The sequence below is a fragment of the Diachasma alloeum genome, unplaced genomic scaffold, assembly GCF_001412515.2.
Source record: "Diachasma alloeum isolate Michigan unplaced genomic scaffold, Dall2.0 Dall_scaffold_00368, whole genome shotgun sequence".
Lineage (NCBI taxonomy): Eukaryota > Metazoa > Arthropoda > Insecta > Hymenoptera > Braconidae > Diachasma > Diachasma alloeum.
Window position 1 is genome coordinate 453346 of NW_021680507.1, and position 10561 is coordinate 463906.

General features: G+C 38.0%; 1 protein-coding gene across 1 annotated transcript; it reads right to left on the reverse strand.

The window, feature by feature from the left end:
- Positions 1 to 494: 494 nt before the first annotated feature.
- LOC114841381 (chymotrypsin-like) lies at positions 495 to 8346 on the reverse strand. Its single transcript, XM_029126340.1, has 5 exons — positions 8292 to 8346; positions 6477 to 6706; positions 4943 to 5206; positions 708 to 971; positions 495 to 638 (listed from the first exon to the last, which is right to left on the reverse strand). The coding sequence occupies exons 1-5, from the start codon at positions 8344 to 8346 to the stop codon at positions 495 to 497; spliced, it is 957 nt and encodes a 318-aa protein (XP_028982173.1).
- Positions 8347 to 10561: the final 2215 nt, after the last annotated feature.

Below are 10561 nucleotides of genomic sequence, written 5' to 3' on the forward strand. Positions count from 1 at the left end.
TTTGTAACTTTCCATGAATAGGAAATGGGAATGAAAAAAAACAGTCGTCAGATGAACCTAGAACTCGAATTGATTAGATGCAACATTTTGAAATTTTGAGGTTAAACACGGGATTTTCAGCGATTCAAGTTTACAAAAGATTTTCATAATTCAATGGTGTACGTATGAACTTAAAAAATTGTTAATACGTTCGATATATTTGAAAGTAGGGTTACAAATTTTTTCAATTTTTGACTCACTTCATTTGCGCAAAAATAAAAAATCGAAAAACGGCGGGGATTCCCTTATTGTACGACCCATTAATCCATTTTTAATTAAATAAACTCTTCTCTTGACGGAAAGAGACTCATTGTGATTGGATGGGTCGACCGAGATCTGCGCACCACGATGCGCAGTAGTATCAAAAGTGAATTGGCTCAATCACGGCATAAGCCGACATGTTTATAATACGAAGTCCGTTCTCTCAAACGGCGGAAATACTCCAGTCATCTCAATTAGTCCTCGTTCATTGCTTTCTCAATAAAATCTTTGAAATAATAGACATCCATGAAAGCGGGCGTCGATCCGATCAAGCAACTCGACGTAGAAAGAACGCCAACAAGGATATTGTCAACAACTAATGGCCCTCCACTGTCACCCTAGAATATTCAAACACTCTAATTAAAACAACTCTCGTCGCTAAAAATATCGCTAGCAATCAAATTCACCTGGCATACAACTCCATCGGGATTAGTAGCACAAATCTGATACTCAAAAGGTGGAAGTCGTGTTTCACGACATTCGTCATGAGTTATAATAGTAACATTCAGTTTGTTGAGATCATCCGAAGTGTCTGTGTCGTCATCGTGGTCGAGGAGGGCTTGTGTGTAGCCCCATCCGGCAACAACTGCATTTCTCTTCGGGACATAGGGTTTGATAGGTAACTCAATGGCGTCTTGCAAGTAACCATCTAATTTCAAATCGTCCTTCAGCTGAATGAGAAAATGAAACATTTATAATTTGAAATTTTCGGAAATGAGAAGCAAAAAGTAAAATTGTGCGAATTTTTTTTATAGAAAACCCTACCGAATTCAACAATTTTATTGGTCGCCAACGTTGTCCCAATGTTGGTAGCCAACGTTGTCCCAATGTTGGTAGCCAACGTTGTCTCAATGTTGGTCGCTAACGTTGTCCCAATGTTGGTAGCCAATGTTCTCCCAATGTTGGTCGCCAACGTTGTCCCAATGTTGACAACCAACATAGCCCAACCGTTGAAATTTTTACCTTTGATGATTCATTGAATTCAACATTGTCCCAACGTTGACAAACAACATTGCCCCGATATTGGCAACCAACATTGCCCCAACATTGCCAACCAACATTGCCTCAACGTTAAAAGTTTTAACCTTTGATGACTCATTGAATCCAACATTGCCCCAACAAACAACATTGTACCAATGTTGGTAGCCAACATCAGCCCAACCTTGCCCCGACGTTAAAATTTTGTAACCCTTCCCTGAATATTGGTTTCAAAATAATTTGTTTTCAACCACAAATGATCAACAGCAATCATTTGTTGTTGATCCAACAACAAATTGCAACAGCAATCAATTTCATGATCGAACTCTCACGATCGAACAAAAACCTGAAGCAGTGAAATTCTTCAATAGAATCGGCCCAAAGCCACTAGAATTGTAAATAGAAATTCAGTAGAAATCTATCCGAATCCAACAAAATTTGGGGATTTTTCTACAAAATTTTTTCGCGCGTGAAATTTTACTCAACTGTGAGGACTGCTATGTCATTCTGCACCCGTCCCCCCTTCACTTTCCTGACAAAATCTGGATGCATCGCGATCTTCTTGACTTTCGATACCACCATGGATCTATCATTTTGGTTGATAAATCTACTGGTAACATTCAACTCTTCAGGAGTGAATTCAACGACGCAGTGAGCAGCTGTTACAACGTGTCTTGGACTTATGATCGAACCCCCGCAGAGATGTCCATATACTTTCCATCTCAAGGAAATCATGAAAGGAAACTCTCCGAGTGCTGCATGAGATCCTTGAACTATTCGGCTTGGCGGACGTGAAGAAACTCCTAATGAATTACTGTGATCAGTACTTATTGGTTACATGCACGAAAAATCTTCATAGAGGAGCTAGCGATTTCGTTAGAAAATTCTATTGGATTTCTATCGCACTTCTATTGAAAATTCTATTAATGTCTGGTCGATTCTATTGAAATGTTCAATAGAAAATATTCTATAGAAAAAATCAATAGTGTTCGCTTTTTCTATACAATTTCTTCTATTGAGATATTTTCAACAGAATTTCCTGGACTGAAATTTTCCAATTTTTTTTCATTCTATTTTTGTTTTCTTTTTATCGAGATTATCCAACCAAAAAACTTAGAAAATTTGAGCCGAGAAAGTTTTATAGGAAATAGCTGAATAGAATAAGCTATTCAAGAATAATCGCATTCTATTAATTTTCTCTGTAGAATATTCTCCCTTGAAGATTTATATTAAAAAAACGGCGCAGATGAGCTGCGGAATTTTTTAATTCAATAGACCAAAAACTAATAGAAAGTTCAATAGAAATCCAATAGAATTGTCTAGCCAATTCGCAAGGTTTTTCTTGTTTTCTTTTTTTTTTTTAATTTTTTTCTTTTTTTTTTACGTATTCTTTAAATGATGGAAAAGGCGTGTGCAAAGTTTCAGACTGCTGGGGAGCATGGTTAATTTATTATGAATTTTTGAAAAAGTGGTCATTTAACCCGTGATCTTATGGAAATCACAAAAAAAACTGCAAAACCCAAGGAAAAAATACAGCCAAAGTCATGAAACTTTAGACACATTTAGAACATGTGATCAATTTTTTTTTGAGTGAAAAAGATTGTCGCCTAGGAGCATCGTTTACTAATAATAGTGAAAAAAGTACTAAAAAATGAAATTTCTGCGCACGCAGCCCAAACGAGCAGCAACGTCCCAAATACCGATCGGGTGGGGGTAGCGCGGTCAATTTAAACGTCTCTTGAGAGAGAGCGATGAAGCGTTGTGATGGGAGCTCCCTCGAGCCAGTGGTACCAGCTCCTGGTGAAACAAAAAACTACCGACGATGTTGCCACTTTTTCGCATGGATTAATATTTTTTCATTTATTTAAAAAAAAACAATTTGAAAACCATTCAATGCGTGGAACAGATACAAATAAATTCGATTAGCTCCAAAAATAATTTTTAACCGGAGATACTCCCTATTATTGCCTGAATTTTGAATCCGTATGGGAAAAATTTTTTTGTTCAGCGATTGGTTCTCTGCAGGAAAACAATAGAAACCCCTTCGCCTCACCTCCTACGTTTCCTCCTCGCCCGCTTATCCTTAAATTTTGTCGTACGCGCAGAAGTAAAAAGAAGGGGACTCACCTATCAAAAGGGTGATGAACACGTTTATCACGAGAATCACGCGGAATGGGAAAAACATCGTTGCACTTGACATCATGAAGACTGAAGATCAATAATCCACGAATGAAGGCACCTGCGGATTTTATAAGAATCAAAATGGGTTACTCAAGTATTACGTAATCAAAATTTCCCACAATTCTCATCCCTCCCCCCCCCCTGCATCCGCATATTCGCTATATTGATAACAAGTGTAATTTATCATAAAACGTTGTTTATTCTTCACCAGCAAGACGACAAATCCGAAATGAAGATCAGAAATTTACATAAGTCAATGCATTTTCGAGGCTGAACTGGATCCTTTACAATCCAGTGAACTCCAAAAGTCAACTTCACGAATCAATACCTAATATTGACTTGCCTTTAAAGATTCCATGATTCGTTAATTCATGAATTGAGGTCAGCCCCAAAAATAGAATTTTTGAGCTTTTATTTTTTCATCTCGTATTTTTGGTAAGCGTTGACTGAAAAAGGTTCTGGGATATTGAATGCGAACGACTGAATTACTTATTAATCAAAATATATTGCTTGATTCCAATGGATTACATCATTCAATCTTTCATCGCTCCCTGAATAAATTTTCTGAAATAATATGTATCCATGTAACCGGAGTAGGACCCCAACAGGCAACTTGTGGTGGAAACAACACCGACGAGGACATTATCAACGACGAGAGGTCCCCCGCTATCGCCCTATAATGAGACGAATAGAAAATATAAATATGTACAATACATTTTTTGAAAAAGTATTATTATTATAGGAATTTTACCGGAGGCGAGGCGGACACGTACGACATAGTATATTGTTTTACTAGTGCGTAAAGTTCAAGAGCGTGCGTAAAGTGAATTTCGCGTGCGTAAAGCGAAGCTTTACAAAAAATAGTATATTTCGATACGATTGCGGGAAAGTTTTTTTGGGCTCGTGGGAGGTTTATAGCATGAGCCGAAGGCGAGTGATATAATCCCACGAGTCTAAAAACACTTTTCTCGCAAGTGTCGAACCCTATTTTTCATCACAATGTGTGGGAAGTGGGGTTTTGCGCACGCGGATTGTGCGTAAAATGTCACTTTACACACAGCGTGATGAAATAGTATATTTCGTAACGAGTGCAAAAAAGGGGTTTTTGGCGAGTGGGAGGTTTATATCACGAGCCGAAGGCGAGTGATATAATCCCACGAGCTAAAAAACATTTTTTCACGAGTTACGAACAATATTTTTCATCACAATGTGGCGGAAATTCACTTTTCGTCACAGCGTGATGAAAACGTAATTTTTACGTGAAATTCCACAAAAAATTGTGCCGAAAAATATGTTTTGTGAATCAATAGTGATACATCACAGTTACGTCAAACAACGTAATGTTTACGTAATTTTCCTGGTATTTTTTCCGCAATTCAAAATTCACGTACCGCGTGAAAGCCCAAAATTACTACAATCGAATGATTCAATAATTCCATAAAATGCAGAACAATAATTGCTGATTGATTTCAAATAATCATACCTGGCATATGGTGGCATTAGGTCTTGTAGCACAAATCTGGTATTCAAAAGGCTGAGCTCGTTTCTTCGCACACTCTTCATGAGTAATAATCGTCACTTGTAATTTACTCAGATCATTGGGAACATCTTTAGAATAATCTGGACTCGAAAGTGCATGTTTATAGCCCCATCCAGCAACGGTAGCAATTGTATGAGGAATCCAAGATTTGGTGGGCAATTTTATTGCATCTTGCATGGAGCCATCGAGATTCAGGGATTTTTTCAACTAAGGAGGTAAATTTCATTGAGAATGAAAAAATGTTTACATGGAGAAAAAAATTTAATAGAAAAACCTACCCAATGCGATAGAAAATCCTATTGCATTTTTATTAAATAAGAATTTCGCAGCTTTAGTGTTCGTTTTAAAAAAAAAATGTACAATAGAAAATATTGTATAGAAAGAATCAGTCGAATTTGATTTTTTTATACAAATTTTTCTTCTAAGACATTTTTTATAGCAATTGTTCGACATGCATTTTCCATGTTTTTTCCACTCTAGCAAATAAATAAATAAAAAATCAATTTAATAAAAACGAATAATTTAATAAATAAATAAATAAAACTGAAAGAATGAAGACATGCTAAAAATTGTTAGAAAATGCAGATTAAATAATTGCTAGCCAGTCGTCTTTTATTGAATATTAGGGGGCTGTGTCCTCTGCTCGCTCCGCTCGCCAACCCTCATATGACCTCCATGATCCTTATTCTGGCCCTTATGACCTTTAGTTTTTGACCCCCATCACCCTTATTTGGACCCTTACTTGACCCTTGTGACCCTTAATCTGATCCTGTGACTCTTATTTAGAACTTTGATCTGACCCTCGTTACCGTTATTTGGACCCTTAATCTGAGCTTGTGACCCTTAATCTGACACTTGTTACCCTTGTTTGGACTGTTATTCTGACCCTCATGAACCTTAATCTGACTCTCGTGACCCTTCTTCTGATCTTTGTGACCCTCGTGACCTTTGCGACTCTTATTCTGACCCTCATGACCCTTATTTTGACCCTTGCGACTCCTTAATTTTGGAGTCTTAATTTCCAGTACCAAATTTTCATCACCAGAAGTCGATTTGGATTTTCATAATAATGAGAGATGAACATTGTAAATGATGTATTCGATTAATTTGGCCTGCAGGAATCATTTTATCCTAGGACTGAATAACAATCATTTCTTTCTTTATATCTATCCTTCTCCTCTTCCCATTACGAAAGTCAAACAAAAAACTTGGAAAATTTGAGTCGAGGAATTTCTACAAAAGTATCTCAACAGAATCAGTCAAAACCTAATAGGAAGTTGAATAGAAATTCAATCGATTTTTCGAACGAATTCGCTACATTATTCTATTGAATTTTTTCGTGGGTGTGAGAATAGAGAATGAGATAGGGGAAAAATAACTCAACAGTGAGAACAGCGAGATCATTCTGGATCCGCGATGTTCCTGTCTTTCTGACGAAACCCGGATGCTTCACAATTTTTTCAACTCGAGTGTATACTGCATTCTTATCATCCTGGCGATTAGTTCCACTGACAACAATTATATCCCTAGGATAAAGCCAATCAACGCAGTGGGCCGCTGTCAGACTGTGTTTGGGGCTTATTATCGAGCCACCACAGATATGTTTATTGTCTCGGAAGTTGAATCTCAAGGAGACGATGTATGGAAACTCTCCGGGTGCTGCATGATTTCCACTGACTATACGCTGAGGTGTACCTGCAGTGACGACTGCGAAAAAAAAGTTTTTTGTGATACCTGCCTCAAAAGTGCACTTTTTGAAACGGTTTAGTGTGCGCAAAGCGGTTGTTTTCCGCACGGCGTACGTAAAGTCCAAGAACATGCGTAAAGTGAATTCTTGTGCGTTAAACTTCGCGTTACGCACTCGAAATTCACTTGACGCACTAGTGGCACAAAAACAACCAATTTACCCCCACCACCGTTCGGAACAGCAAACTCGGTAGGTATTACAAAAAATACACGGAGAAAATGATTTGGTGAAATTCAGCAATTAGTTGTTGAAATTTACCAAATAGTTGTTGAAATTCAATAACTAGTTGTTGAAATTCACCAAATCATTTTCTCCGTGCAGGATGTGCTACACGGACGTGCAAAAAAGTGGATCTTTATGCACTAGTACCACAATATACTATTTTGTGATACCTGTCTCAAAAGGTCACTTTTCGAAACGGTTTAGTGTGCATAAAGTGTTAGTTCAGAGGTCGTGCGTAATGTGAAATCTCGTGCGTAAAGCTTCGCTTTACTCACTCGAAATTCGCTTGACGCCCACTCGGGAACTTTACACACTTGTGCACAAAAACAACCACTTTATCCCGACTGCCGTTCCGAACAGTGAACTCGGCAGGTATTACAAAAAATACATGGAGAAATTCATTTAGTGAATTTCAACAACTAGTTGTTGAAATTCACCAATTAGTTGTTGAAATTCAACAATTAGTTGTTGAAATTCACCAATTGGTTGTTGAAATTCCATAACTAGTTATTGAAATTCACCAACTAATTGTTGAAATTCACCAAATTATTTTCTCCATGTAGGATGTGCTACACGGACAAAAAAGTGGATCTTTATGCACTTGTACCATAATATGCTTTTTTGTGATGGTTGTCTCAAAAGGTCACTTTTCGAAACGGTTTAGTGTGCGTAAAGTGTTAGTTCAGAGGCCGTGCGTAATGTGAAGTCTTGTGCGTAAAGCTTCGCTTTACTCACTCGAAATTCGCTTGACGCCCGCTCGGGAACTTTACGCACTCGTGCACAAAAACAACCACTTTATCCCGACTGCCGTTCCGAACAGTGAACTCGGCAGGTATTATAAAAAATACATGGAGAAATTCATTTAGTGAATTTTAACAACTAGTTGTTGAAATTCACCAATTAGTTGTTAAAATTCACCAATTAGTTGTTGAAATTCACCAATTGGTTATTGAAATTCACCAAATCATTTTCTCCGTGTAGGATGTGTTACACGGACGTGCAAAAAAGTGGATCTTCATGCACTAGTACTATAATATACTATTTCATCACTTGTGCGTGAAGTGAAATTTTACGCACGCTCCGCGTGCACTTGGGTGAGGATCTTTTAGGGTGACTGTCCATGGAACACAATCCACACGGAGACGCATCCGCATAACCAATTAGATCGCTAGATTTTCCCGCCAATTTTATTTTCGCGATTCTGATTGGTGTACGCGAATGCGTCTTCATATGGATTCTGGTCCATGGGCAGTCATCCTCATTTCAATCACCCGGTCAGAAGCGGGAAGACTCGTTAGAAATGTTTTCCACGATCAAACTTACCTGAAAAAATTGTTATGAATATATTCGTCAATAAAATCTGGTACGATGAAGACATGATGACACTCTGGGCGAAACAGATCTCTGACTAAATGTGTAAACTAAAATCACTGACTAAAAAAATTTTTCGATTGACCTAAAAAATTTTTGATTACGACATTTTCAATATTTACGCGTATGCAAATGAGCGCAGGTGTTTGGGTTTATTCCGAGGAGACAGTGGCAGAGGGGGAATGAAAACCTTGATTTCTAGAAACCATACTTTTCTAAGCGGGGAGTCCCCTGAAACTTGAAGGTTGGCGGTCGGTTGGCGGTCACTCAATGAACTTATTGAGCGACTTTTGATATACAATGAGACATAAAATGATAAGAATCATGTAGGAATCACGCCATTTTACCTCGTCTGTCATGATGAAACATCATTATTCGAGTTTTTATTGTAAAAATGCTCTATCCTAGCCAACAATTTACCGGTACATTTCCGGATATTCACTGGTCTTGGGAGGACTTTTAGATGACATCGGTAAAAATTGTTCTCTGGGATCTATAACAATCATGTGATTTAAATTTCTTTTTTTTTCGATGTACATCAGACTTCAGAGGATGAAATTGGATGTTCGGTTTTTATCGATTGTGAATAGATAATGAGAAAATCATTTTTTTTCGGTTTTCTCTGTTTGTTCGCTTGCTTAATAATCTGCGAAAAGAAGTTTGTTTTGAGTGATTGAGGCTTGCAATGTTATATAAAAGGTATACAATTCAAAAAATAACAACACAAACTTCTCAACTACTCAAAATAACCTTTTCATCACGCTGTGCGAAAAAGTAACTTTTTAAAACGTCCCTTTTCCACACATTGTGATGAAAAATATCGTTCGATACTCGTGGTTTGATACTCGCCTTCGGCTCGTGCTATAAACCTCCTACGAGCCAAAAAACACTTTTCCGCACTCGTAATGAAATATACTATTCTGACACTTCTGCCTTGTCCACCTCACGTAGAAATTCATCACGCTGTGCGAAAAAGTAACTTTTTAGGCGTGCTTTGCGTGCCTAAAACGTCTTTCTTCCACACATTGTGATGAAAAATATCGTTCGATACTCGTGGTTCGATACTCGCCTTCGGCTCGTGCTATAAACCTCCCACTAGCCAAAAAACACTTTTCCGCACTCGTAACGAAATATACTATTCTGAGACTTCTGCTATGTCCACCTCACGTAGAAATGAGTACGAGACACTTTTCGGCACGAGGTGAACGTAGCAGCAGTAACAAAATAGTATATTTCGTAACGAGTGCAAAAAAATGTTTTTTCACGAGTTACGAACAATATTTTTCATCACAATGTGGCGGAAATTGGATTTTTAGGCACGCGGAGCGTGCCGAAAAGTTCACTTTTCGTCACAGCGTGATGAAAAATATTTCATCTTCTCACAGCCGCAGGGATTCGCGGTCGCGTAGCGTCCGTGAAGTGCTGCCTTACGGCGGGAAAGACAAAGAGTACTATTCATTTACTCATGAACAAAAAGGCACTTTTCGCCACGGACTGAACGTAACAGCAGTGGCAGAATAGTATATTTCGTAACGAGTGCAAAAAAGTGTTTTTTGGCGAGTGGGAGGTTTATATCACGAGCCGAAGGCGAGTGATATAATCCCACGAGCTAAAAAACATTTTTTCACGAGTTACGAACAATATTTTCCATCACAATGTGGCGGAAATTGGACTTTTAGGCACGCGGAGCGTGCCGAAAAGTCCACTTTTCGTCACAGCGTGATGAAAAAACATTTTCGTTTTTCCAAAAAAAAACAGAAAATTCACAAATTCATAACGTTCTCCGTACGGAATTGAAAGGTACTTGGACATGTCTTTAAAAAAATTACTTCTTCTAACTTGAAGACTATCAAGTTTAATTACATCATCAGTTCTGATTTTAATTNCGTGATGAAAAAACATTTTCGTTTTTCCAAAAAAAAACAGAAAATTCACAAATTCATAACGTTCTCCGTACGGAATTGAAAGGTACTTGGACATGTCTTTAAAAAAATTACTTCTTCTAACTTGAAGACTATCAAGTTTAATTACATCATCAGTTCTGATTTTAATTGTCCGACTGCTCCAATTCCTCAGCAGTCATCAATGATCGCCTGTCGAAATGGCTAGAAGACCTGCCGTACAAGCCCAGCGAATCCCGGCGCACGCTTCTCAGCCACAGGGTTGAGGCTCCCAGTGTATTTATAGAGTTATGCTTAGAAAGCTGGAGGCGAATTGGCTGC

Bases quoted from the DNA above. Each gene is read 5' to 3' on its own strand.
- LOC114841381 (XM_029126340.1), bottom strand. From the start codon at position 8,346: ATGTCTTCATCGTACCAGATTTTATTGACGAATATATTCATAACAATT. The intron at 5,207-6,476 runs GTATACACTCGA...TTACCTCCTTAG, and splicing joins GCCAGGATGATAAGAATGCA to TTGAAAAAATCCCTGAATCT. The intron at 639-707 runs GTGAATTTGATT...TGAATATTCTAG, and splicing joins CCGATGGAGTTGTATGCCAG to GGTGACAGTGGAGGGCCATT.